The sequence below is a fragment of the Plectropomus leopardus genome, chromosome 12 (assembly GCF_026936395.1).
Source record: "Plectropomus leopardus strain MGB_pleo_1.0 chromosome 12, ASM2693639v1, whole genome shotgun sequence".
NCBI lineage: Eukaryota > Metazoa > Chordata > Actinopteri > Perciformes > Serranidae > Plectropomus > Plectropomus leopardus.
Window position 1 is genome coordinate 25,346,960 of NC_142187.1, and position 27,953 is coordinate 25,374,912.

Consider the following 27,953-nt stretch of genomic DNA (forward strand, 5'->3'; position numbering starts at 1 on the left):
AGTATTGGTGATGATGATGATGATGATGTGAGAGTAACAGTCACTTTTTATACAAACAAAACTGTAACACAAATTGCTTAATACAATAAAACCAAGAGACCCCCACACACACACACACACACACACACACACACACACACACACACACACACTGGCAAAGACACACACAGGCACATGGGTAAAAAAGCAAGACTTTCTAATTAATCAAAGCACTAAAATAAAAATACTCATTAAAACCAGGAACTGAGGAAACACTAACATAAATGAAGAAACACCAGAGGATAAAACCTATAGATAAAAGATAAAAATAAATAAATTTTGTAATTTTACAATTATTTGTATAGCTGTCATACATAAAAGCCAGCTCAAAGTGCTTTACATGCAAGATATAAACCTAATAATTCACAACAAACGTATATATATATGTAAAATCTCATACAAACACCCAAATACAACGTACATACACATACATACACTCACATATGTACATATGCACAAAAAATAAAATAAAAATAAAATAAAATAAAATCATGATATAACACAAGTATACCATAGCTCTGGATATGTATATATATATATAAGAGATATTTAACAAGAAGAGTAAAATTATGAAAGCGCATATAAAGCATAGAACACATTTTTAAGAAAGTAAAACCATAATATGTAATAAAAAAATTAGACGAAGGGACTAGTTAAAAGCAAGAGCATAGAAATAGGTCTTGAGCTGCTACTTAAAACTGTCCACAGAGGTTTCCTCTCTTATTTGTATTGGCAGTTTGTTCCAGGCCACTGGTGCGTAAAAACAGAATGCTGCCTCAGCATACTTTAAAATCAAATGAATACATAAACAGTAAATAAATAAAATACTCTAAATAGTAGATAAAAGGATAATGGCACTAATAATAATATATAAAAGACAATAAAATAATATACCATCTAGTAAAACAGACTAAATTGTATCATTATTTAATTATGACTATTCAGTCAATCAATAAATAGGTTGAGTTCAATTAAAAGCCAAACTAAAAAGGTAAGTCTTGAGTTCAACCGTATGTTTTTACACTTGGTACAACACAATTTGCCCTCCGGGACAGTAATACATTGAACTGAATTGAATTGTAAATCAGCATTTTAGTGAAAATACTCATTTTCTTTCCACCGCCGCTGGAAGTTTTCACTCTGCAGGTGTAAACTATTTTAGCTGTAGTATTCAGAGTAGGAGCTGTTTACGACTTAACCTGTGGTGTGCAGCCTGCAGCAGTGTGGCCTCAGCAGAGGCCAGGCCGGGCCGCTTTCCGTCCCGACCTATCCAGCAGCAGCAGCAGCCTGTCTCCTGTCTCTGCTATCTCCACCGCAAATGACAAGTCTATTTTAGAAAAGGAGGCTGCGCCAAAATAGGCACGTCAGCTATTTGACATCATGAGGTACCGGAGAAGAAAGAAAAAATAAGTCTAGTCAACCGCCCACCGCAGGAGACTGGGGGGATGTTCCACCATCCTGGATTTACAACCGTTTCAAGGATATTTGAGCGCAAAGAAGACATTTTTTGGTGGGATTTCTAAACTGATTTTGGAGTAGTCCGGAAAGCTTCAGCTGACGTTTTAGCCCACATGATTCAGCGCCCGTTTTACCTGAGCGGCTGAAGACTCCAGGTGAAAAAACTAATGTTTAGGCTTAAAAAATATTAACACCAAATATTTAATTATACCGTGAAAGTCGACGAAATTTTTAGCAGTTTTCGCATTAATTTAAACCTAACTTAGTATTTGTAATACTATATTTTCACACCTGTAACAGTCAATGGCTACTAAAAGTTAGCTACAATGCCAATAACATTATGTGATTTAGCTGTCCTAACAACCGTGTTTGCTTAAGTTTTAGCCTTTTTTAAAACAACTTATAAATTATTATATATACATTTCAATGTGATTTTTCAGACATTGTAGTGAACGTAGCCTATAGACACTGAGTATGTTTCTGAAGTGGGAGCTTTATCAAACAGCTGATATCCCTTTCGCTTCTACAAATGGCAATGGACAGAGACGGGGTCTGACAGCTGAGGTTATTTTTGGGACAGGCAGTTCAAGCGACAGAGGTGACAAAGCTAGCAAATGTCACTCTCTGAAAGGCACATATCTGCTCTATTTGACCTTGTTATGGGGGAATTTGTTTCTTGTTGTGTTGTTAAACTACCTTTTTATTGAACAGGCCGCATGGCATGCGTGAAGTTCAGTCTTTTCATTGATGAATTTCTGCAAGGCCAGGGCAGAGTTATGTTAGCTGACACTGTAACTGCCAGCCATAAATATGCCTATCTGGACTGTAGATTTATGTCTATTTTCATAGCAGAACATATTTATAGAGTACACTTAACACACTGTCACATCCCACAGTGGTGTGGGTGCATTTGACAGGGTTTATTTGTAATTTAAAGGGAAAGTTCAACCCAGAATCCAAATTGCATATCTTTCCTATATCCTGTAGTGCCATTTACTGATCTAGATTGCTTTGGTGTGAGTTGCAGATTGTTGGAGATATTGGCTGCAGAGATGTCTGCCCTCTCTTAAATATGATGTAACTAGATGACACTCGGCTTATGCTGCTCAAAGCACCAAAAAATAAATAAAAACAAACTCAACAGTAATGTCTCTTTCAGAAATCATAATCTACAAACCTTATTGTGTGCAGTTTCATGTTCGAACTATTTTCTTTCCTCTGAACTACACCCACCAACCACATCACTGCGCAGAAGGATGCGTGTATCAGCTCATGGATTAAAGGCTCATGCTCGTGACAGCACGATATGTTAACAATAATGGCATCCTCCTTGGCCGGGCTTTAACATTACCTTGCTCAGTGATGCAAGGTGAGCTGGCAGTATTGAACTATTAAATAGCTGTTGCTATTTGTTATTGTCGGTAGTCTTAACGAGCTACCATTGAATGATCCATAACACTGTAAGTTATGTGCTCTGGAAATAAACCCAGACACTTCAAAGAAGACCCTCTGGCGTTGTTGTATATTGAAATGCAGAAAACATTTTTCACCCGATGACTTTATGGGCGTTGTACCTATCTGACACCTACTGACGTCCCATTCTTGGCAACAAAGACACTCATCCTCAGATGGCATTTGCTGGTATTTTTGGCGAGAATACCAACAATTTCCACCCGCTCTGGGTGTGGGTGCTGAAGTGGCAGTCACTGCTGGCAGCCCTGGGTTAGCCGCAGCAGGAGCACTAACTGCTGTTGCAATGCTTTGTATGTATACTTTGGTTAAAAAAAAAAAAAAAATCACTACTACTCACAAGTTCTGTGGACGTATTTGGGCACCACAAGCTGAATGTCATCTATTTGCATTTTATTTAAGAGAAGGCAGAAACACCTCTGCGGCTGATATTTATATACTCGGCAACTCAAACCAAAACAATCTATAGTGACAAATAGTGCTGAAGGTAAAACTAAAAATACATATCTGTGATTTTGCAGTGACCTGTCTCTTAAATGTGAGGCCAGAAAGTAATACAACTAACACAAGCTTTTATAAACATTAAAAATATATAACCTAATTTGTTACAGTTAATCAGAAATATTTCCCCCCTAAAACCTTTATCAAATTCAATTGTAAAACTGCAGTTATTTATAATAATACCCAAATGAGTTACTGAAAATGATTTTAGTGTTTGGTAGCCAACAGCAAACTATATCAAACTACTACCATGCTTTTTTGACAGCCATGAAAATCACTAAAAGGGCTTAAAAGAATGTGAAATGTTTTGTTCAATGTTGCATATTATTTTGTAAGCCCCTGTTAGGTACTGTATTGTTATATTCTGCTTTTCTTTGATTACAGGAACAAACAATGGATCCAAACTTGTTCGGAGGAGTCCCCAGGTTTCTCACCCGCCCAAAGGCATTCTCAGTGTGTGCAGGCAAAGATGCCACCCTGAGCTGCACTATCGTCGGCAGCCCGACTCCACTGATCACCTGGGAAAAGGACAAGCTGAAGCTGACATCTGGGGGACGCTTCAAGACCGTGGACGATGGAGATGTGTACCGCCTGACCATCTATGACTTAACACTGGAGGACAGTGGCCAATACATGTGCCGGGCCAAAAACAACGTCGGGGAAGCTTATGCTGCTGTAACCCTCAAAGTGGCCCTGCCAACAGAGATGGCTCAGAGGGCCCCTGCTTTCATGGTTAAGCCCACATCTGCTCGTGTAGGTTTGGGAGGCGATGTTGTTTTCCATTGCCGGGTTGTAGCTTACCCCGAGGCCAACTTTGATTGGGAGAAAGATGGGCGTTACTTGGGGGAGTCTAACCGGATCAAGATTATTTCCGACAGTGACAGCAGCACCTTAAAGATCCAAAGTGTGCGTAACCTGGACGGGGGTACCTACACCTGCAGGGCCCAGAACACCGTTGGCCGTGCGCACGCTGCTGCAGCGCTTGTTGTTGATGCCCACGATTCCCGCCACCTGTCTGCAGACAAGAACACCTCCCTCCTTTCTCACCTACAAAAGCGCAAGGAGGAAATGAAGAAGGACATCTCTATATATCGCACTGAAGAAAGCAGATCCTCCGTTTCTTCCTCCACCACTTCCAGCCTCACAGATACTATGACTTCTCTGAGTCTGGAACATGAGCTGAGGGCATCCGCTCTGGCAAAGCTACCCAAAGGTGTGTTTACTCGTACCTGCACGGTGACTGAAGGCAAACATGCCAAACTCAGCTGCTTTGTGACGGGTCACCCTAAACCACACATTATCTGGAGGAAGGATGGAACAAACATCAGCGAGGGCCGCAGGCATGTCATTTATGAGGACCAAGCTGAGAACTTCATCCTCAAGATCCTGTACTGCAAGCAGAGCGATAATGGTCTCTACACCTGCAACGCAACCAATATGGCAGGGCAGACCTACAGTGCTGTGTTGGTAACAGTCAAAGGTAAGATGCTCATGACTTAAAAAATGCCACATACCTAGTGATAAATTTTATGTACACATTTAAGATAATACTCCACAAGTAAGCTATCATTAGAGACATGTTCATAAAGTATCTTTCTTCTGTCAGCACATATGACATCACAGAGGCTGTCACCCTGGACTCACTTTATATCCAGCATTTACAGCATAATCCAATCAAGGGTCTGTTGTTTTATTTATATTGATAAATTCCAGGACAACCAACAATATATAAATTTGTTGCGTAAAGCAGCAGTGATTTAGAGGCATCTAGCAGTGAGGATTGCAGGTTTCAACCAGCTGAAACTTCTCTCTGTTAGATTTCCTTCAGTTTTTATTTTTCAGGGGTTTTTTTTACAGAGAGCTGGATTATCTGTAGAGGTATCCTCCTCTCTAAAACAAATGGACCAGGATATTTAGGTAAAAACACTGAATGAAGCAGCTATACATTATAAATTAGTGTTTCCAGTATTGTTTGGGTCATCGCAGACGGGCTGTTAGCATAGCACATAATGTGTGCTTACCTTTTTTTCTCTGATTGCTTAATGTGTGCTCATGTTCAAGAGGTTTTTACCTTGAGCTGAATTATCCACAGAGTTCCTCTCCTCCCCAGAACAAACACTGGATGAAGCAATTTCACGTTACAAATCAGTGATCCTCCAATACTGTAAGGCTTGTCGGACCCTTGCCACTAGCACAGTATTTTACTGGGAGTCATATTATGTGCAGTCTATTCCTCTCCAAAAAGAAATACTGGCTTATAAAATCGGTGAAAACACTTAATGGAGAAGTTTCAAGTTACAAATCAGCATTTCTGCAATGCTGTTTGGCACGATGCAGACTGGCCATTAGCCTGGCACCAGCTAAAGTGTGCTAACCTCTTGTTTCTGACAACCTGAGATCCAGATGTTCAGGAGGTTTTTATTGGTAGCTGATTATCGCAGGTCTCTTCCTCTCCTAAACAAAAGGAACTTGTAAATTAAACTGGTAAATCATTTGTAAAAATCTGGGTGTTTCCAATGCTGCTCATTTCAAAGGGGCTGCTAATTACCGTGTCTGATGTTAAAACTTGATGGCAAACGTTTTGTGTGTCCGTCCTGTGCCACTGTAGAAACATGCCAGTGCAACATGGTGATCTCGGTACACAAGTACACGTCCCCTATGTTGATATAAACAGCTCATTTTAAAGTAACGAAAACACAACAATTCTTATACATTAAAGAAAACATACATACGTATCTGAACCTTTAACACAACCTCTCTACCATGCCCATGCCGCCTCACTGAAGACATATAGTATATTTTAAAAAACGGTTTACAAATACACAGTATACTATGCAGGCTAAATAATTTCCTAAAACAACTGAGTACTGCGCATGACTCAAACAGGAGTGAATAGTCATTTGTTGGAGACTATTTTGAGCTGCATATTAATACACATTTGATGCTCTACTGGTATTTATAACAGCAGGGATGGTGTATACAGGATTCACTCAAAATAAACTGCAGTGCCAACGTCCATCCTAAAGAAGACACATGTCCTCCAGTACAGCAGTGTGGCTCATTTATGTGTTTTTAATATATTAAAAAAATGAGGTATAAGGCACTGAGAAATAAGCTATAAGTTAGTAAAAACTCAATGTCGGCAACTCACTGCACTACTTACAGTGTTATACAAATCACTCTATCAAAGCCTCATTTAAACCTCTCAAAATAAGTGTGGCTTTTCACAACAAGGTTGAAGTCTGGCTCATACTCTGAAGGAAGGGTGTTGTGTTGCATCTATTTTCTGCTGGTGATGAGTAGTTCACAGATGCTAAGATGGTCACTCACTCACTGCAGCACATTGGCACCACTGCAAGTGAGACTTCCCATGGGAAGAAAATGGCCCAAGGGAAGAAACTGAAGGGTTGTAGATTTGTGTCGGTATGTGTGATAATGAGGGCTGTGCTGCTGATGTACCTGTTTATTGCTGGGGCAGGAAAATAGATACTTTTGGTCTTTGCCTTGCAGGTTGTTAGTTTGCAGGATTTAAATGGAAACTTTGCGATGGAAAATATACATTTTGAACTCTTAGGGGTTGACGATATATCCATTTCAAAATGAATACACAAAATATGGCACAGAATAAAAGGGAAAATATAGTGAATAGAAAATAAATGTGAACAACAAATACTGTACACAATTACATTGAATTGTCTGTCACTTCTAATACATACAAAAGTACAAAAGCAATTGACAAAGGATGGGTATTCTTTTTCAAAAAATATACAAAAACATTGCACTTTGTGTAGCCTTAAATTCAGTTCAGTTCAGTTCAGTTCAATTATATTTATAAAGCCCAGGATCACAAATCACAGTTTGCCTCAGAGGACTTTACAGCATATGATAAACTTTGATTCTGTCTAATATATGACAGTGTTTTTGTGCAGCTGTTATTAAAAATATCCACTGCCAATATGAAAACAGCTCACTTATCGTCTGTAAGGTACAAGAAATTTAGCAAATAATTAATAATAATTTAATATTTTAAATCCTAGATTTATTTCTTTTATGTGAGTACTTTGAGTGATTTACTGACCTCAGTGGACTTTTCCCATATCTCAGAGTGAAGTTTCATTCAACACTTGACCCCTAAGTTTAAACTGTTGGCCTGGATCCAAAGTATGGATATGGATATAGTTTGTAACCGTCATTTACGTTGCAGAGCGCAGAGTGAAAGTGGAGAAGTAGGTGAAATGTACAGGATATACTCTGTAACCTCCACTGAAAAAGGGAAACCTTTGGTTCACATTGATGAAGTCAGGTAAACATAAACAATTCTCAGTAACATTTTTAAAATGATTCTCTGAAAGTTATAAGCACTCATAACTTTGAGTAGAGTATTCTGAAAGTGTTATATCTTCCAATACACAACAGTTTAACTGTAAAACCTTGGCTTGAACAACCAAGGTTTCAGTTAACCACCAAAAAGCCTATATTTCATTTGCTATATTTTCAGATATGTTTGCTCACATTGTCCTGCAAGATTATTGAAATTGATTTTTGAAAATGTTTTTGAATAGTCAAGTCTCAAATCTTGGTGCATAAAATATACGCACATTAAATTTCCAATGTGTTCAATTATATCTCAAGCAAGTTTCCAGTTTCTCCTTGTTACTCTAGTCTAAACTAGATATCACAGGGAAATTAATAACGTTAGCGAAATCGTTGATTTTACAGTACATGCTGCATTTTGTACTTAATAGACTGACATGCATGTATGCAAAATTGTGCAACTGGCTGTGTAAACTTAACATTCTGTTATTTTTCATTGTGTCAGAGCCCAAAGTGCCATTCAGGAGGAAGCTGCAGGATGTGGAGGTTCAGGAGAAAATGTCAGCAACAATCATGTGTGAGGTGCCTGTTAGTTCCACCCAGACCAGCTGGTTCATGGAGGAAACGCGGCTGGAGCAAAGTGCCAAATATTTCATGGAGAAGGAAGGCACCCTGCGTCGTCTCACCATACACAATGTCACCACCAACGACGATGGTGTTTATATCTGCGAGATGAAAGAGGGCAGTCGCACGGTGGCTGAGCTCACTGTCCTGGGTATGGTTGAGACTTATTTTCTGTCTTTGTTTCTTGCTGTATTGTGTGCATGCATTACTGTTGTCAAGAGGAATAAATGTGTCCTTAATAATGCTAAAAGTTAGGAAATTAACAATGGAGTCAATGTATCCGCGATGCTACAGACTGAGTTTCTTTATGTGACATCTACCTCCTCTCCTATCCCAGGCAACATTACTAAGAAGCTTCCCCGGAGGACAGTAGTTCCTGTCAGCGACACTGTCATCTTCTGTGTGGAGCTGGAACATCCCTGCCCTGATGTCTACTGGACCCGAAATGGCGAGAAGCTGAAGGAAGACTCCCGTATTTGCATTGCGTGCGTGCTCAGACAGTACACACTCACGATTCGAGATTGCCAGGCAGATGACTCAGGAGAAGTGGCCTTTGTAGCTGGAGACTGCAAGACCTCCACTCGATTCACAGTCACTGGTGAGGATGAAAGCATGGGTTTAGATTTATTGCATTTGTGCTGACTTACTCAAGATCAGGATGGTTGAGAATGTAGTAAGTGTTTAATCAACACAGGAATGAACAAAACCAGGCTTCATTCGATGCCGTTTGTTAATTTTCCTTTTTTCTTGAATTCTGTTGTTCTTTAATCTGTTATATTATTTTTAGCTTTGACAGCCACAGCCCTGCACACTGCTGTTTTTCATCTTTTTTAACAACATATGTCAAAAGGTCTCTCAAAGCATCCATTACCATTTTGATGTAGGCAAAAAAAATGCTCTGGGCTGTTTGCATTTCTCTAAACCAATCACAATTGTCTTGAGCAGCGCAAAGCCCAAGATGCAGTGAAGGTCCACTTGCAAAACAGTAGCATGCAAATAGTGGAAGAATGTCAGCTTAGATAGCCAACCAATAGCATAGTGACATTTATCAAATGTAAAAGAGAAATGAAAATCAGTACTTTCATATATTAGTTTTCAAAACAACATGGACAATTACCACAGATATTTTAGGTGTAATCATTTTTGTTTTCACCTTTAAACACACACTTTAGCCATGTTACAACAGGCTTCTTAACATATGCTGTGTGGCTTTGGAGTACCTTGATTTTGATTTCTTTAAATTGTTTTAAAAATGAGTTCAAGTTGACCTGTTTAGAGGCTGATCTGTGAAGCCCAGTGTACTCTGTTGTACTGCTACATGGAGCTGAGTCCCGACGAATTTATAAAGCATCACAGTTATTAAGCTGATAAACAAAGTCTAATTATTATTGATAAGAATGATCACCAAGTGAGAGAGTAAAACCCAGGTATACAAAAAATAAAAAGAAACGGACGTCTTGTATAATTTCTCTTATGATTTTCTACACTCGTCCAATTCTCATCTGATCATATAAATAATCACTTTTTCTGCTCTAGCTGCAAGGAAGCATCCTCCTGATCCCCCAGTCGACGCTGTGGTGCACAACAAGACTGACTCATCCATCACCATCCAGTGGTGTCCTCCTGACAGTGACCGCCCCGTCCCCATCAAGTGCTACATTGTGGAGAGGAGGAAGATTGGCACTCAGACATGGCAGAGGTGCAACGCTGGAGAAACCATCGTTTCTACAGAGGTCACCATCTGCAGCTTCACAGAAGAGGCCACCTACCAATTCCGGATCTCTGCTATGAATGACTTTGGCCAGAGTCCTTACCTGGAGGTGCCTGGAACCTTCTACCTGGGTGAGACTAATGTCTCAGTGACACATAGTTATGGTTTGTTTTCATATGATTTAAAGTCTTCTTTTCTGATGTCTGGTTTGCCTGTTTTCTCCAGAACCCAGTGCTGAAATCAGGAAAGGCCTGACGAACAGTGCTGCAGTTTCCGGTGAAGAGTTCTCTATCTCTGTGGAGCTGTCTGCTGTTTGCTCCGGCTTTTGGTCTCTAAACGGCCGCCTCCTGCGCAGTGGAGCCGACTTCCTCATCACCAGGTCCAAGAACACACACACTCTGATGATCCGTGTCGTGACCATGGAAATGAATGGAAGTGAGATCAAGTTTGTGGGTGGAGGCTCACAAAGTAGTTGCGTCCTGTCTGTGAAGGGTACGTACTCACAGCCACATATATTATCAGCAGGGAAAAATGGTCTTTATCAAATAAATACATTAAAGTACATTTGCTTTTCTGTATTAAAATCTTCTTAGCTTTGTTTTTAATTGAAGGCGTTTGGTATTTACTGTTTTTTTGTGTGAAATTGAAGTCAATATTGCTGTCTTACATGGCATTTGTTTTTTTTAGCTCCTCCTGTTAGGTTCACCAACAAGTCAGATATGTTGGAGGTGGTGGTCTGCAGTGCCCAAGCCACTGCTCAGCTGACTGCTGAGGTGTCGGATTACGATGCACAGGTTTGTGTTGGGATCATGTGTCTTTACTTTTAGTTTGCATGTCCCTATTATCTTTACAAGTATGCAGGGATAGAAAACCTACCTACCAACACTTGTATTTAAGTTCTTGTTAGCACAAGCACTTCTACTTGTAATACTAAAGTAACAGTAGTTCTGTTAGAGTACAACATACACTTTCTGCTTTGACTATACCTTTTAATTTATCATGTCTGTGTTGGCCATCTGTTCTATGTGTCTTTCTTCAGGTGGTTTGGATGAGGAATGGGCGGGAGGTGAAAATTGGAAAGAAGTATGAATATATGATCATCGACCGCAAGAGGATCCTCATGGTACACAATGTCACAGAGGAAGATGTGGGCATCTACGAGTGTGTTTTAGCTGATGACAAAATGTCCTTGCAACTCAGTCTTAAAGGTAAGCTTATCAAAAAAGTACAGTTTCAGTTTATGGCAAAGCAAACTCAGCAGCCATGGTTTGTTTGTTGGCCTGTGAGGCAAATATCCCCAATATGCTCTGCTGGGTGCAAAGATGATTGCGTAAAGGGAACTGGGCTCAGTGTTTGTCTCAGTTTGTCTCAGACATGTGATATACTGAAATGTGACCTGCTCTGATGGCTGCTAGCATATGCTTATAAGCCATCAAATAGAGGAAAGCGCTTTCTGTCATCATGAACTACAGTGTTACTCTGTTATGCCAAGTCAAACTCTTTCCACTCTTGAGCAGCTCTGATAACAAAAAAGATATACATTTTCAAAGAGATTTTAATTAATGTCACAGAGATTTTACACATACTTCTCTTATTCTGTAAGACACATTCTATTGGTGTAAAATAAAGAAACTGACAAGTAATTAGTTTTAAATAAGATGACTCAGTTGCCATCTATTTTTTCTTTCAGATGAACCTGCCAAGTTTTTGAACAAAGCCAGAGGTACCATGGGACTGTCATCGTCCCTCAAAGGAGATCTTGAGCTGAGCTGTGAGGTGTCCCCAGCCAGTGCAGTTGTTGTGTGGAAAAAAGATCAAGTGAAGATCATTGAGGACCAAAGAACCACCACCATCTCCAAAGGGACTCAAAGGAAACTCATCATCAAAAACGCCAAGAAGAGTGACGAGGGACATTACTCCTGTGAGACAGAAGCAGACAAAGTCACATTCCACGTCAAGATAAAAGGTAAGAGGATATGCTTTTTTGATATCGTTCAACACTATACTGCACATTACAGATATACATTTCCTTACTATATATTTTCCTCAGAAACTCAAGCTGTAGCTGCCTTCTCCAACAAGGAGTCAGTCCAGAAGGAGGTGAAAGCTACTCTCTCCCAGAGAGCCACTCTTAGCTGCGATGTTTCGGATAGCAAAACAGAGGTGAAATGGTATAAAGACGGGAAGCTGTTGATATCCAGTAGGATGATATACTCAGAAGTAAAAGGAAATACTCGTCAGCTGGTGTTTGAAAAGGTGGAGAAGAGCGACGCTGGAGAGTATACATGTGAAGCTGGAGGGGATAAGCTGGTCTTCAAGATATTTGTGTCAGGTAGGACTTCTTGATTGTTTAATTGTGAAATACAATTTCACATATATGTTCAGTATTATACAGTTCACAAGAATCGGTCTTTGAACTACTTAATGAATATGATTTTAGCTGAGGTTTTCAGAGTGTTAGTTGCTACCGTTGTCTGTATATAAAAATGAACCTGTCTCCACTTCCTCCGACTTGATAAAAATGAAGCCTTAATATTCTGGATATAGCTGCTGCCACCTTGGTTTGGTGCTATTATTTCAAGCCAAAGTTTATGCAGTACCAATCTCTGCAGTATCTAGTTCTTGCCCATTTAACCATTCGCAAGCAGGGCCATTCATTTATTTATTTTGTTAGGATCCCCATTAGCTGTGCCCTAAAGCACAGCTTATCTTGCTGGGGTCCTCATTTAAAAACATACATTCAATATTTCACTCCCTACAAAGTACAGCTTTAAAACTTCAATTAAAAATGACTGTCAACACAAATGACAAGCACAAGACATGTATTAGAGGAAAACATTAATATGATATGCATGCATGTATGAGTATATGTTCATGTGTATGTCTAAAAAGAAAACTTCAGTATCTCTTTTGATATAGTTTGTAGCAAAACCTACAAATCCCCAAATGCACAGCGTCTTACAAATATGATGTTCCATTGATAACAAACACTCTGACTGGCACAAATTGCTGTCAGTCATGACGTCACACCCCTTTTTTATAGCATCAAATTAGTAATTCTGACCAAAATTTTCAGAAAAAAATTAACTCTTGAAAATACATTAGAGTGTTAAGAGCTACCTAAAATGACAGAAATGTTATTCGGGAAAATTTATTTGACCTGTACTTTGAGTTGTTAGTTTAGCACATGTCCCATATGCAAACATGGAAGGGGTGGGGTTTATGATCTATTCCACAACCAGCCAGTAAGGGGCGATTGAAATGTTTTAGTCTCACTTTTATGGCAATATTATGTCATCCATATATACTATAGAGTCTATAGTTGCTACACATTTAGTATTCTTTGTAAATAACATTTTTTATGATTTACCATCAATTTTGTGATTTAAATGTCCCGAAGAAAACTTGATGCAATTTGCCTGGGAGAGTAAATAATGAATGATACCCTGAAGAATGCTTCAGTTCGATGTTTCTCATATGTTTCAGTTATTGGTGATCTTCAACACTGCTCATAATAATACTGTATTTCTTGCTGACTTACCCCCAGATGCCCAGTCAGCTTTCTTCAACAAGGAATCTGTTCAGAGGGAGGTCAAAGCTACTCTCTCCCAGAAAGCCAATCTGAGCTGTGAGGTGGCTGATACCAAGACAGAGGTGAAATGGTACAAGGATGGCAAGCTGCTGACTTCCAGCAGGACCATACACACAGAGTCGAAGGGCAAGACTCGGCAGCTGGTGATTGACAGTATAGAGAAGAAGGATGCTGGAGAATACATCTGTGAGGCTGGGACTGAGAAGCTGGTCTTCAAACTCCAGGTTGCAGGTAGGGTCAAGGACTGAACAGGTTTACAGTGTTCCTGTTGATCTGTATACTTAAGAGGTATAGCAGATGTTAACATCAATGGACAAGAAAAAAGTTTGTCATTCGCACTCATGGTCTCCTCCACAGACACAAAGGTCCAGCCAGCAATCTCTAACAAGGAGTCCGTCCAGAAGGAAGTGAAGGCGACTGTCTCCCAGAAAGCCACTCTGAGCTGGGAGGTATCCGATTCCAAGAGTGAGGTGAAATGGTACAAAGATGGCAAGCTGCTGGCCACCAGTAAGACAGTCCGTGCAGAGTCAAAGGGCAAGAGCCGTGAGCTGGTGATCGACAGCGTGGAGAAGAAGGATGCTGGAGAGTACATCTGTGAGGCTGGGTCTGAGAAGCTGGTCTTCAAGGTGCATGTGGAAGGTAAGGGGAATGTTCTTTATTTCAATAAATAACAAATGTTTATTTAACTGGTTTTTTTTTATTTTTTGAGGACATAGCATCTAAAACATAAAGCTGAGATGCTTTTGAGGTAAAACCTAGTTTTAATGACAAAAAAATCTTATATTTACCATTCAGGATTTTCTTAAAACTAACAATGTATATACTCATACAGAGGTAATTTCTCTCAATCTTCACTCATGACCCACTAGAAGTGTGTGGCAGTGTATTTATCTGCAGACCCTCTGCCTGTATTTTCATATCTTCGTCATATTTTGATGTGTTTGGGATGTTAGTGGTCATTTACCCCCACACTGCAAAGTGTGATGTTGTGTGTCCCTTAATCTGACATGCTGCAGTGAATCCAAAGCTGTGTGTTTGTGCTGCGGTTTGTACAATCAAGTCTAGTTTTGTATATGTAATTGTACTGCCACCACACTCCTTTACAGGTGCTTCTAAAGAAACCCAGGCTAAACCTGCTTTCCTCAACAAAGAGTCCATCCAGAGGGAAGTGAAGGCTACTCTCTCCCAGAAAGCCACCCTGAGCTGTGAGGTAGTCGATAACAAGACAGAGGTAAAATGGTATAAGGATGGCAAACAGCTGAGTCCCAGCAGAGGAGTTCACATGGAGTCAAAGGGCAAGATTCGACAACTGGTGATCGACAGTATAGAGAAGAAAGATGCAGGAGAATACACCTGTGAAGTCGGAACTGAAAAACTGGCATTTAAAGTACAAGTTACAGGTACAAGAAATCAAAGGGAGTAGTGTATGTAATTTGAGCAAAATTTGTTAAGTTTGTAAATATCTATGGCATCATTAATCTAATTTTCAACTAATAGTTAGTAGACTATTATCTAAGTAACTGACTAACAACTATTTGCTATTAACTAACTAGTTAACTATAGACTAACTATTAATGGACAAACTAATGACTAATTTTACTACTCTGCTGCTGCCAGTTATTACTATCTCATTGCTTGAACAGCAGTAAAGGCTGAATTTTTAGTTTTGCTTAGCTACTTTTCTGGGTTGAAATGTGAATATTGCAGTATGTTGGTATTATAGTTGTTAGTGTGATTTTTTTGCTGTTCATTCAATAAATCAATCAGTCAATCAGACTTTATTTGTATAGCACGTTTTTATGCAAACTATTAATATACAGTTTGCTGGTCTTTACTGCACATATATTGTATCTCTGTTAATGTATTGATGTTATTTGCAATTTCTTGTATTGTTAAATTCGTGTTGTAGTTTTGCAGTGTTTTGATTAATTGTATTAAAATAAAGACAACAATGCCATAATGTTCTCCATTTTACTTTTGCAGAAATCCAGCCCAAGTCAGCCTTCTCCAACAAGGAGTCAGTCCAGAAGGAGGTGAAAGCCACTCTCTCCCAGAGAGCCACTCTGAGCTGTGAGGTAGCTGATACCAAGACAGAGGTGAAATGGTACAAAGATGGCAGGCTGCTGACTTCCAGCAGGACAGTCCATACTGAGTCGAAGGGTAAAAGTCGCCAGCTGGTGATCGACAGCGTGGAGAAGAAGGATGCTGGGGAGTACTTCTGTGAGGCTGGGACTGAGAAGCTGGTGTTTAAGATGCATGTGGCAGGTAGGAGGAATAACACGTAGCAAGTACTTCTGATACCCCTTTTCCACCAAATTAGCTCTGGTTCTCGATCCAGTTCTGTTCAGAATGGACAATCTGTAAAAAGGAGAGCAACATCTTTTTCACCCTATAATTTCTCGCTTGACCTCTTAATTGTTATCGCCTAATATCTGACAGACTTGTCAAATAGCATTTTGAAGAAGTTTTTGGTGTAGAATTTTAAAAGAACAGTCCAAAAAGTCAACATTTAAAAAGTGGAAAAATGGTTAGGGTAAAGGTTTTGGGGTTCATTGCCAGGGTTAGTCAAGTCGAACTTAGTGAATGAGGCAGATTCAAAGGTATGGACCCAGTTAATCAATGTTCCCTAATCCATCCTCTCAGTCCAAACTGTAGAATATAACAAGTCCATTAATGTTGTCATGGTTGGTTCTTTTGTTATTTGTTGGTTCCATCTGAGAACCATTTTTTCTGCTTCTGAACTAATTAATTTTTGGTCAAAATGCTCTCAATGGTTCAAAATCAGGTATGGGAACCAGAACAGAACTGGTTCTATGCTGGTGGAAAAGGGGGGAAAAGGAGGTATGAAAATGTGAATTTATTTATTTATTCATTTTGTACAATTATGTGTTTTTACTCCATTTTTTCCCAGTTTGTATTCAGTCATTTAGTGTTTCCATAGCTGGCTAGGTTTTGGCTGTGTCAATATATTTCGGGTTGACTGATGTGTTGTCATTTACATCAAATTGTTCTTTTGCTCTGCAGAAGCCCAAGCTGGCTTCTCTAACAAGGAGTCTGTCCAGAGGGAGGTGAAAACTACTCTCTCACAGAAAGCCACTCTGAGCTGTGAGGTTTCCGACTCTAAGACAGAGGTGAAGTGGTACAAGGATGGCAAGCTGCTGACTTCTAGCAAAGCAGTCCACATGGAATCAAAGGGCAAGGGTCGTGAGCTGGTGATAGAAAAAATAGAGAAAAAAGATGCTGGAGAATACACATGTGAGGCTGGAACGGAGAAGCTGGTATTTAAGCTGCAGGTGACAGGTAACATGGATTTCAACTATATCTAATTTTACCACACTTGTGATATCGCTTTGCACAGATCACCGAAAAGAGGCTCTTACTTCTCTTTAGACGCAGCTGTCAAGTTCCAGAAGAAGCTTGTCAAGGACACATGTGTTGTTCAAGCAAGTGAAAAAGTTGTTTTGACCACCGAGCTGACCATAGAGAGTGGTAGCGTGAAGTGGTTTAGAGATGGTGTGGAGCTCAAGGAGGGCAGCAAGTATGAAATGAAAAAAGATGGCCTTTCTCGTACTCTGATAGTTAAAACCACCGAATCCAAAGACAGTGGAACATACTCCTGCCAAACAGCTGAAGACAAAATGGAATTTAAAGTTCAAGTTAAAGGCAAGACATAAAAATGTTTATAACAATCTTTTAACTGCTGTATAGACCTCTTCAGATGCTAGATTTTGTTTTGACACCCGACTTTTCATTTCAGATTCAGCTTTGAAGTTTGTCGTCCCTTTGAAACCTGCTGCAGTGGAGTTGGGAGGTACACTTAGCCTGATTTGTGAACTAAATCAAGCCTCAGGGGATGTTGTCTGGCAGCATAATGGCCGTGAGATTAAACCTGGAGGCAGGCACTGCGTCAGGACAGATGGTGCTAAGCGGGTTCTCACTGTGACTGGCATGACTAAAGAAGATGAAGGAGAATACAGCTGTGAATGTAGGAATGACAAGACCTCTGCTAAAGTCTCATCAAAAGGTAATTAATCATTTAATACAACTCAAACATTCAAAGTTACAGAGTGGAAACTTTTTCTTTTTTATCGGTCTGCTTAATTTGATGTGTTGTGTTCCTTTTAGCACCCAGAGTGGTGAGGCTGACCACCAAACTGAACAATGTGGCTGCAATGGAGGGAAAAGACGCTGTTTTCAAGTGCGCTGTGAATCCAGCAGACGTCAGTGTTAAATGGTTCCACAACAGTATACCTGTCACTGCTGGGCCCAAGTATAAGACTGAGAGAGGAGGTGGCAGTCACTCACTCACTGTTACCTCTGTCACCCAAAAAGATGCTGGAGAGATTAGCATCGATGCAGAAGGCAAAAGCTGCCTAGCTACCCTACAAGTACAACGTAAGTACATTTCGTTAAGATAACATTTTTTTGTTAAGTAATTTTCTTATATTAAGGTTGACACTTATTTGCACCTCAATTAGATGAACCTGTGACGTTTAAGAAAAAGCTAGAAAACCTGACAGTGGAGGAGCAGAGTGAGGTCAAGCTGGAGGTGGAGCTCAGTAAACCGTCAAACGAAGTGAAATGGATGAAGAACAGCGTGGTGCTGCAGCCTGCAGGAAACATCGAGATTCGGGTAGACGGAGCCAAACAAGCTCTGGTCTTCAAGAGTGTGACACATGCTGACCGAGGCATCTACTCCTGTGAAACTCTGGATGACAAAACCCAGAGCAAGCTCAATGTGGAGAGTAAGACTGATTCAGAATCATGTTTTTTAAGATGCAATACACTTTAAGTTAGGGCTTTACCCAACTCAGAATTATGCCAGTTGAATCAGATTTGGCTTTTCAATACAAATAGTGACGGTTTTTTTTTCTTTCTTTTTTTTTTTTTTTTACCACAATAAGTTTTTAACTTTGTATGGGCTCAGTGGGACGTTTAGATGGCATGACAGTTGCATTCACATATAATAGGAAACGAGCAAAGTTCGCTATCAATGGATTGAAAATGTGCAACATTTTTTGCCAACACTAGATATCAAACAAAAGCCAGAGACTGTGTTGTATTAAGTTTCTGTGAGGTGTAATTTCACCATTTCTAAGCTGAAAGTCTCTCCTCTTCAATGCTGCTGCCTGCATGTCTGAGGCTCTCTTTACCGCAGAGCAGCATGAAAGTCAAGAGCGCTCACTCTGCAGCAAATCAGAAATGAATTGCACAAAGAACTACCACTCAACTAGAAGCAATCTCAGTTGATTGAGAGGTCTCCAACTGATGACTGATGATTCAAATTTCTGACTTTCAGGGTGGCAGCCCCAATTTAAGTACATATCTTGACCCTAGAATGAGAATGCTATTCTCCTGTAATATGTGTTTGAATATACATTTTGAATGACAAAGCTTGCATATTAACACTTAAAACATTTCCCCCTCCTCCCTTCAGTCAAAAAGATCCATGTTGTAAAGGGCCTCACAGAAACCAAGGCACATGAGACAGAGACAGTCACTCTTGAGATAGAGCTCAGCCAGGCTGATGTCGAAGGCTCCTGGACCAGGGATGGGGCCAAGTTAAAGCCAGGGGCAAACTGCCGAATCACAGTTCTTGGAAAGAAGCACGCCTTAACGTTGTCCAATCTCAAGAGGGAGGATGCAGGAAGTATTGCCTTCCAAGCAGAAGGAGTTCATAATTCTTGCAAACTGATTGTCACAGGTAAGGGCTGCTTCCTTTTAGTCAATTAGTCACCTAATTAGTCGCAAGGGTCCTTCTGGATCAAACCTCTGTTTTTTGTAAAGCACCTATTCTGACACAAGTCATAATTTAGTCCCTTTTTGACCAACGTTGTAATTCTACAGAACCTCCTGCTATGATCTCCAAGCCCTTGCTCGATATTGGTATTCCTGAAAAGGAGAAGGCCACTTTTGAATGTGAAGTGTCCAGGACAAATGCAGATGTCAGATGGTTCAAGGTGAGAAATTATTATTTGAATCATTGTCTTTGGACTGAAATAATATGGTTTAATACTGTTTTTAACAGACTACATCACATCACTCCAATCTGGCTTCTCTCCATTGGCTCCCTGTTCATTTTTGAATTGATTTATTTATCACCTTAAAAGCTCCTCTTGGTCTGTCCCCAAGCTACATGACAGAAATGTTGACCCCATACGAGCCAGTTAGCAGCCTTAGATCCTGGCTGATCCAAAGTCAAGGCTTAGATCTAAAGGTGAGAACCAAACAGAAGATCTACACACTTTATTAAAAGCTCCCAGTAATTTTAAATGTGCAGCATTAAAAATGACTGAGAACTTTTAATACAGTGTGCAGATCCTCTGTTTGATTCTTGCCTTGAATGATTTTTTGATCCAGTACCTGTTTAAGTTTTTTGGATGTGCGTGCCCTCCGCCTCGCTTCTTTACAACAACCTGCCTGAGGAGATAAGGCTTGCAGAATCAGTGACTTATTTTAAATCACTTGGCTTTTATGTTACATCATCTTTTATTTCTTTTTTGATTTAATTGATTAAATTGATTTAATCTAGTCTTTAAATTTGACATTTGACATCCTCACTCTACCATTTTTGGGTGGACTTTTTTGCTTTCACTTATTCACTCATTACCTTTTGAGTATCCCATTTCTTCTTTTGCTTTGACTATAAAAGCACTTTGTGAACTCTGTTTTTAACATTGCTATATGAATGAAGATATCATTGTTAAAATGTGAAATTTTTAAGCTAAAATGATTAATCTGCAGGATGATGTGGAACTGAAACCAGGGAAGAACTTTGGCATCCATTCCTTGGGCCGAAAGCGCACTTTAGTCATCAACAAATGCACCCCTGAGGATGCAGGCACTTACATCTGCCGTACTCCTGATGATAACACCGCCGCCAAGCTCAGGGTTCATGGTAATTATTAGTCATGTCATAAAGCACACTAATCAGTCAGGTATTTCCAGTATATAGAAACATCTTTGAAATATCTTCCCTGCAGCCAGAGATATTAAGATTGTCAAGAAGCTGGAGGATGTGGAAGTGATGGAGAAGGAGAGTGCTTCATTTGTCTGTGAAATCTCACATGATGAAGTTGATTGCCAGTGGTACAAAGGAACTGCCAAACTCAAAGTCAGTGACAACATCAAGATGAGACAAGAAGGTAAAAATAGTACACCATGTATATGCCTATATATTCATGCAGTTTTATAGAATTTACCTGAAAAACGATTACGGACAAGCTGTCTCTTTCTCATTTCAGGCAAAAAGTATGTACTGCTGTTTAAGTCTGTCTCCCCAGAAGATATGGGTGAGATTAAATTCACAGCTGACAAAGCCTCTTCAACTGCAAAACTTAAAGTGAAAGGTAACAAGTCTGCTTTATGTGCTTAAATAACATAACAGTATGTATTGTATGTTGCTGCATGAATTAGCTCACCCTCATGTTACAATGTTTGGATGTGGCTGCAAATGGATTTTTTCTATTCAGTATCACTACAGCTGTCAGAAGGTTGCAAGCAATGTAATACCTTGCTTAGCACATTTTAAACCTTATTGTCCTCTAAATGCTAAACAACTAGTCTAATGTAAACAGAATATTACACCATACAGAAGTCTGCATGCAAACTAAAATTTCCCATATTATTTTGTAAATTGACTTCAACATTTCAACTGGTTTAGTGTACCAAATGTAAAAGGTCACTCTAATTTGAGATGAAATGTTGGTTTGCTAGAAGAGTAAACACAATGCATCATTCTGACAGTATCGGTGAGATAGAAAATCCAGTTGCAATTTACATTTACATTGTTATGCCTCATTGAGGCCTGATGGCGAAAGGAAACACAACTCTTGTGGTGTTTTACCAGCTGAAGTTTAGGATTATTTTCAAGCTGATTTGTCATAGCTTTAAGTCTTGATTGAATATGTAGGTCTGTGCAATGGTCTTTAGAGAAGGCATCATTGGTCCACTGATTTTGGATATTCTGGGGTCATTTGATGATTGGAAATTTCCAGTAGTATGAGGAAAAAAATGATTCAGAGGTACAGAGTCTGTGACAAATAACCTGGCATACTTTTCTCAGTCGATTATAAGTTGCTCTAAGTTTCATCAGCATGCACGTTTCTATATCAATGTTTCGCTGTTTGCAATCAAATAGCAACTGATATGTAAACGAGTGACTGGCACACTGTAATTCCCATTTAATGTGGTGTCATTACAAGATTCTTGCTGTCTGCTTTAGCTTTTGCAGAAAAATGCTGGAACTAATGGTGCATCAAAAGCATTAATGTTCCATTACTTGTTAGATCCATTTGCTTTGGCCATAACATAATTTAATTATGAACATTGCCTTTCCTACAGTACGCTTAGGCAAGGGCTTTGGCGACGCCTTGGCATTTATGGCCTTTAATCTTCCTTTGTGGCATACTTGATAGTTTTCATTGATTTGGTGTTATTGTTACTGTAGAGCTGCCTGTCAAGTTTGTGAAGAGACTCAGGGATAAGATAGCGATGTATAAGCATCGTGGTCACCTTGAATGCCAAGTGTCACGTGCCAGCGCAAAGGTGAAGTGGTACAAGAACAAGATGGAGATCAAACACGGCAAGAAGTACGAGATCAAGAGTGAAGATGTGTACCGAAAACTCACCATCAACGATGTGGACTCCGGGGACGAAGACACGTATACCTGTGACGGCACTGATGACAAGACATCCTGTAAACTTCTTGTGGAAGGTAACATGGTGGAAGATGACAAAGGCTGACCAAGCTTAGTGCCAAGTGTTTGTTAACAAGTGTTGGATTATCAAATGCAGCTATTTAGTTGTTAGCTGTACTTAAACATGCACATACTCAAAGTATTTACACAAAACAAGCCATCAGACTCTCCGTCAATGAGGTCGCTGTCTGTATATCTATGTCTGTCTGTCTATCTATAATCTCCATTAACAGACTCTGCATATATATGCAGAATCTATAGGCGACGGGCCAAGATTTTGGTATGGGAAGAGTTCTGGTTTCTGTTTGTAGTCCAAGTAGAATTGGCCAATCAAGTTGAACGGCAGGTAAAGAGCTCGTGAGGAGAGGTTAAACGCATTGGCAGAAATGCAGTTGTGGAACCCATCTGTTATCATGTGATGACAACTTAGCTTTATTTAAGTAGAGTATTAAAATGTATCTGCATTCATATACAGATACTGTATATGAATGCAGAGATTGCTACTAAAGAGATTAGCCAAACTAACCAGTGCACAGAGGAGGAGGTCTTGGTTTGAATTTCTGCTGACTACACCTGATCAACTCAAAATATTAGCCCTCGCTGCCAGAGGCTTTGTTGTTGTAATCGATGGGTTTAGAGGTTTTAAGATTACTTATTAGGCTAATGAAAAATAAGGTAACATTATGTAGAAAATACATGACCTACTAAGTTCCTGCAATTTGATTTTTATAGCACATACAAAATATTGGATGCCATTTCTTAATTTCTGACCAGCAGTGCAGCAATAATATCAACCATATGGAACGCAAATTGATATGTCCTAAAAAAAACTATTAGTGTTGTCTTTTACTATAGATCAGTTTTACTTTTATCTTATGAAATCATAACATTGCTGTTAATAACCATTCTCTTTTTTTTTTATCTCCAGAGCAGTCCATCAGCATTGTGCGGGAGCTTAGTTCGGTAGAAGTGACAGAACCTTTTGCAGCTGTTTTTGAAGTTGAAATTAGTGTGGACCTTGTGAAACCTCCTACATGGACTCTGAATGGAGTTGCTGTGCAGCAGAGCGCTGATGTCGAAATGGAGAAAGAGGGCACTATGCACCGTCTCACTTTCAAAAAGACCAAAGCGTCGATGACAGGACCTGTCCAGTTCACAGCTGGAAAGAGCAGATCCTTAGCTCAGCTCACAGTCAAAGGTAAACATGTTGAATTGCTTTTATACAGCAGTCAAGTACAATTACTTGTGTACTATCATACCTGACATATCACGCATAATTGAGTTAAGTCTAATCACATGCTGTTCCTCACATTTAGAGCGTCCGCTTGAGATAGCAGAGCCCATGAAAGATGTAAAGGCCAAGGAGAAAAGCTCTGCAATTCTCAGCTGTAAATTCACTGCCTCACCCAAAGAGGTTAGGTGGTTCAAAGATCAGGCACCTCTGGCAGCGTCAGACAAGTTTAACATGAAGCAAGATGCTACAAGGGCTCAACTAACCATTCATAGGTTGACTGAAGAAGACAGTGGGGAGTACCGCTGTCAGTCTGGACCTGCTGAGACCAAAGGAAAACTTAATGTTGAAGGTGCAGTATTTAAAGAAAACAGAATACAGATATTGTGTGTTTTCTTGTTGAACCATCTCACGCTAAATTGTCTTTAAACTAAAACTGTTGTGTTTCTTCCATCCAGTGCGTGAAATTAAGATCACCAAGCACTTGGCAGACACAGAGGTTGATGAAGACAGCGATGCAGTGTTTACTTGTGAAATAAACTATCCAGATGAAGAGGTGCAGTGGCTTCTGAATGACAAGGTGCTCTTCACGAATGAAGTCAACACCATCACCCATGAAGGGAACGTTCACAAGCTCACACTGAAGAACTTAGCACCTCAGGATGGGGGCATTATCACCTTAAAGGTCCGCAAGGTGAAAGAGTCTGTGACGCTTAAGGTTAAAGGTAAGAACTGGAATGCATGTTTACAAGTATACAAGAAATAGATTAATGTATCAATATCAGGTTAAGGCAGGAAATTACAGATTCATGTGTGATCATACTCTGAAACATTTGGTCATAAGTAACATTCTCCCTGTAACTTCATTGGCATTTGCTCTGAAAATCAACTCTGTATAAATGCTGCCATTGACACATAATATTCTGAAATGACAATATTTCTACTAAGTTGCTGACATGGCTAATGAAAATTAATATTCCACTAATTCCACTAATATTTCTGTTTACATGCAGCCCTGCTATTCCAGGTAAAAAGCCCCAACATGTCATTTGTCACGTCAAAACATGGAAAAGTGACTCGGCTGTTGCTTTTGCTTCTTTGTGTCAAAATATGATTTTTTTGGTTTTACAACAGTGGCAGCCTGGTTCAACCCTACAAACACATCCTCCATCAGTCATTCCTTTAACCACTTTATTGAAAAGGTTGCAATTATGATATTTGCACATATCCAAAAAAAAATTTATATCCAAGTGTTTGATCATTTATGAAGTAGTGTGTTTCTCCTTCTGACCAGAAATGTGGGCTTTTCTTTTGGGCATGCTTCTCTTCCCCACCCTAACAAACTATAAATGAGTTGGTTTGTGTACATTACATCCATGAAAACGCACAGAGCTAACCATGAACAGACAAGATGCCATTTGCAAACTGTGGTAAAAAACAATAAATAATTTAACAATAAACATGCGTATTCCAAAAGTGATGTACACATGTCCAAAGAATGTTATTGAAAAGAATAATGTTAGTATATCCCACAGGTCTATTTTGAAACATCCAAACAGAGTATGCTGTTTACACAACCTGATTGTGTGCATGTAAACATACCCACTATGTCCTACCGCAGTCCACCCAAAAGGTAATAATATAATATATCCTTCAGTCATTCTTTTTTTCTCAATTCCCCTCCAGAAAAGCGTTCTGTGTTCCTCAAGTCTCTAGATGATGTCATTGGAGAGGAGAAAGGCATGATAACTCTGGCGTGCGAGGCATCCAAGCCCAGAGTTTCTCCCATATGGAGGAAAGAAGGAAAAGTCTTGAAGGCTGGATCAAAGTATGAGCTCCTCCACACAGGCAAGTCTCTGGGACTGATCATCAAGGATGTCACCAAAGAAGATGCTGGAGAGTACAGTTGTGATCTTGGAACTGAGGTTTCTAAAGCAAAGGTCACTGTAAGAGGTTGGTATTGTTTGAGGTACAGTTTTACAGTGTCAAGGCCTTTACACACTGGGGTTTTTTTATATAACTTATTTGTATGTCAGCATATTTTTCAGAACTGTTGTTTTTGTCATGAGTACTTTCACACAAATTGTGAATATTACGCAGTGAAAAAGCTATGTACTTTTTTTTTCTGGAACATGCTTGATTTTTCGAAAGTTTTGCATTGCAAAAAAGGCATCAATTTTATTTCTGAGTATTACAAAACAACACAGAGGCTCTGAAGTTAAAACCATGACAGCAAACTTAATTATGCCTTCCAACCTCGACAAATTCAGAGCATACCAGATTAATTCCTGGCGCTCTTACTTTTCATAATAAAAGCCCTACAGATAGAACGTTACTGTGTACTATGTAACTTTTTACCAGACGGAGCTCAAATTCACTCAGAACTTGTTACCTAAAAGAAACTTACCTGAGACAAACTGCCAAGTGCCGGTCAATAGGATCCCAGTGACCTTAGTTGTGGCCAGTTTGCATTGTTGCTTGCAAATCTATTTGCATCAAAACCTTTTTACTGAACAAGTGTTGCAATGACTGCAAATTTGCATCCCTGTTGATGGGAATAGTTTTGAAGCGAATAATTCACAGGAGAGTATTTTGCATTTTCATCATTGTTTATTTGTCATGCCCCCCCCCAATGTGTATGGGCCTTTAGCTTTCAAACATACGGCATTGTTTGGCATCTTCACCAATTAATGCTCTTTGTTCAAAATTTAGAGATTGGCATCGGAATCACCAAATGGCTGAAGTCAGCTGAGGTGAATGAGGGAGAGTCTTGTAGCTTTGAGTGCATCTTATCTCGTGAGAGTACGGACGAGTGTTTCTGGACTCTAAATGGCCGAAGCATTACAAACGGAGGCCGCTTCAATATCACCAGTAAAGGACGCAAGTACATGCTGACCATCAAGGATGTAACTCCTGCTGACGCTGGAGAGGTGGTCTTCAACATTAAAGACCTGAGCTCCAAAACGACACTATCAGTTGAAGGTAAGCTAAATATTTAAGAGGGCTGACAAAGTTAAAGAAATGTTAGGATGTTAAAATAAACATGTTATGATCCTTTGTTGCAGACAAAGCTTCATCTGTGTCTAAAGGACTACAGAATGTTGGAGCTGATAGAGGGGAAGATGCTGCATTTACCTGTGAGGTAACTCAGGCTAGTTCCACTGTAAAGTGGGCCAAGGAAGGCAAAGCCATCAAAAAGAGCCAGAAGTATGACATCAGCCAAGAGGGCAGGGTCATGAAGCTCACCATCCGTAACGTCTGTGCTCAAGACTCCGGAGAGTACAGTTGTGAAGTTGTTGGAGGTGCAACCACTAAGGCCAAGCTAGAAATCAAAGGTAAAATTCTATATTTACCATCTTTTATCTTACTGTACTTGCACCTTTTGCAGTTTGATAGCATTAATGACACTTCTCTATGACAATTCTTTTTTTTTTGCAATAAAAGCTAATCAATTTATTTACTAAATGTAGAATCAGTGCTGAGACAGTCTTCTTTGGTCAAACCATAGATAAATCCTAAATTTTGAGGAATTTTCTCTTTACAGAGCCCGTCCATAAATTCACTAAAGCACTAAAGGACAGCACAGCAGAGGAGAAGAGCTCCGTGACCTTGCACTGTGAAACTGCACAAACCCCGTCCACTGTGATCTGGCTTAAAGGTCACACAGAGCTCAAGGATGGAGGTCGCTATGAGATGTCCCAGAAGGAGGGGGTCTTAACTCTCACTATTAGACACCTGGAAGAGAAAGACACCGATATCTACACTTGTGATGTGGGCACTGCCAAGAGCATGGCGAAGGTGACAGTCAATGGTAAGAGCTTAAGTATGTATGCATGCAAGTCTGGGATAAGTTTTTGTCTTGAAGAGCGGATTTTTTTTTTATTTTTAGTAACTTTCATTGGAGAGTTATTTGCCTTTCCAGTTCTCTCGTTGATGTATTTCGCAAGGTCTTTTAAATCAATGAGATTAGAGCTTTGTTGACTTTGCTCATGGTTTGTCTTTCTTTAAAGGCCAGTTGGTTACAGGATGTTGATTGTTTCTGAGGGGAATCTGCTACATAGTATGCCATGTCAGACCTACTGATCTGCCTCATGTGCCGTGATGCTTAGATAATACCACACTGCAGCTGAGACCCCTCAATTATATTCATGTCCTAGAGGGGGGTCTGCTATAAACCATGTAGATATCATGGGATATAGCACTCTATTTAATTTGTCTTTGGGTTTGTATGATTGAGAGACTGTTTCCACATCCACAAATTGTGAATGACATCCACCCGCATGTGAAAACATTTCAAAGTGACCTGTTCCCAAA

The 27,953-nt window shown here is 39.7% G+C and overlaps 1 protein-coding gene across 16 annotated transcripts in view; it reads left to right on the forward strand.

Annotated features, from left to right (window-relative positions):
• The first annotated feature begins 1,440 nt into the window (after window positions 1-1,440).
• Window positions 1,441-27,953, forward strand: part of obscnb (obscurin, cytoskeletal calmodulin and titin-interacting RhoGEF b) — a 70,307-nt gene continuing 43,794 nt past the window's right edge. For 12 of the 16 annotated variants that reach the window (XM_088085626.1, XM_088085627.1, XM_088085635.1 and 9 more), the window contains exons 1-32: window positions 1,442-1,652; window positions 3,853-4,948; window positions 8,288-8,557; window positions 8,744-9,004; window positions 9,943-10,248; window positions 10,343-10,609; window positions 10,805-10,911; window positions 11,157-11,325; window positions 11,808-12,083; window positions 12,168-12,449; window positions 13,665-13,940; window positions 14,067-14,348; window positions 14,816-15,109; window positions 15,693-15,974; window positions 16,734-17,009; window positions 17,100-17,372; window positions 17,467-17,733; window positions 17,835-18,104; window positions 18,188-18,454; window positions 19,147-19,413; window positions 19,557-19,669; window positions 20,454-20,607; window positions 20,693-20,854; window positions 20,954-21,058; window positions 22,159-22,425; window positions 23,337-23,606; window positions 23,725-23,991; window positions 24,098-24,364; window positions 25,326-25,592; window positions 26,352-26,621; window positions 26,705-26,974; window positions 27,184-27,450. In XM_088085626.1, the coding sequence (XP_087941752.1) occupies window positions 3,862-4,948; window positions 8,288-8,557; window positions 8,744-9,004; window positions 9,943-10,248; window positions 10,343-10,609; window positions 10,805-10,911; window positions 11,157-11,325; window positions 11,808-12,083; window positions 12,168-12,449; window positions 13,665-13,940; window positions 14,067-14,348; window positions 14,816-15,109; window positions 15,693-15,974; window positions 16,734-17,009; window positions 17,100-17,372; window positions 17,467-17,733; window positions 17,835-18,104; window positions 18,188-18,454; window positions 19,147-19,413; window positions 19,557-19,669; window positions 20,454-20,607; window positions 20,693-20,854; window positions 20,954-21,058; window positions 22,159-22,425; window positions 23,337-23,606; window positions 23,725-23,991; window positions 24,098-24,364; window positions 25,326-25,592; window positions 26,352-26,621; window positions 26,705-26,974; window positions 27,184-27,450 (8,458 nt within the window). In that variant the 5' untranslated portion in view covers window positions 1,442-1,652; window positions 3,853-3,861. Of the gene's footprint in view, window positions 1,653-3,852; window positions 4,949-8,287; window positions 8,558-8,743; window positions 9,005-9,942; window positions 10,249-10,342; window positions 10,610-10,804; window positions 10,912-11,156; window positions 11,326-11,807; window positions 12,084-12,167; window positions 12,450-13,664; window positions 13,941-14,066; window positions 14,349-14,815; window positions 15,110-15,692; window positions 15,975-16,733; window positions 17,010-17,099; window positions 17,373-17,466; window positions 17,734-17,834; window positions 18,105-18,187; window positions 18,455-19,146; window positions 19,414-19,556; window positions 19,670-20,453; window positions 20,608-20,692; window positions 20,855-20,953; window positions 21,059-22,158; window positions 22,426-23,336; window positions 23,607-23,724; window positions 23,992-24,097; window positions 24,365-25,325; window positions 25,593-26,351; window positions 26,622-26,704; window positions 26,975-27,183; window positions 27,451-27,953 lie in introns of all 16 variants that reach the window. The other 4 variants (XM_088085640.1, XM_088085641.1, XM_088085643.1 and 1 more) reach the window with 3 other exon arrangements.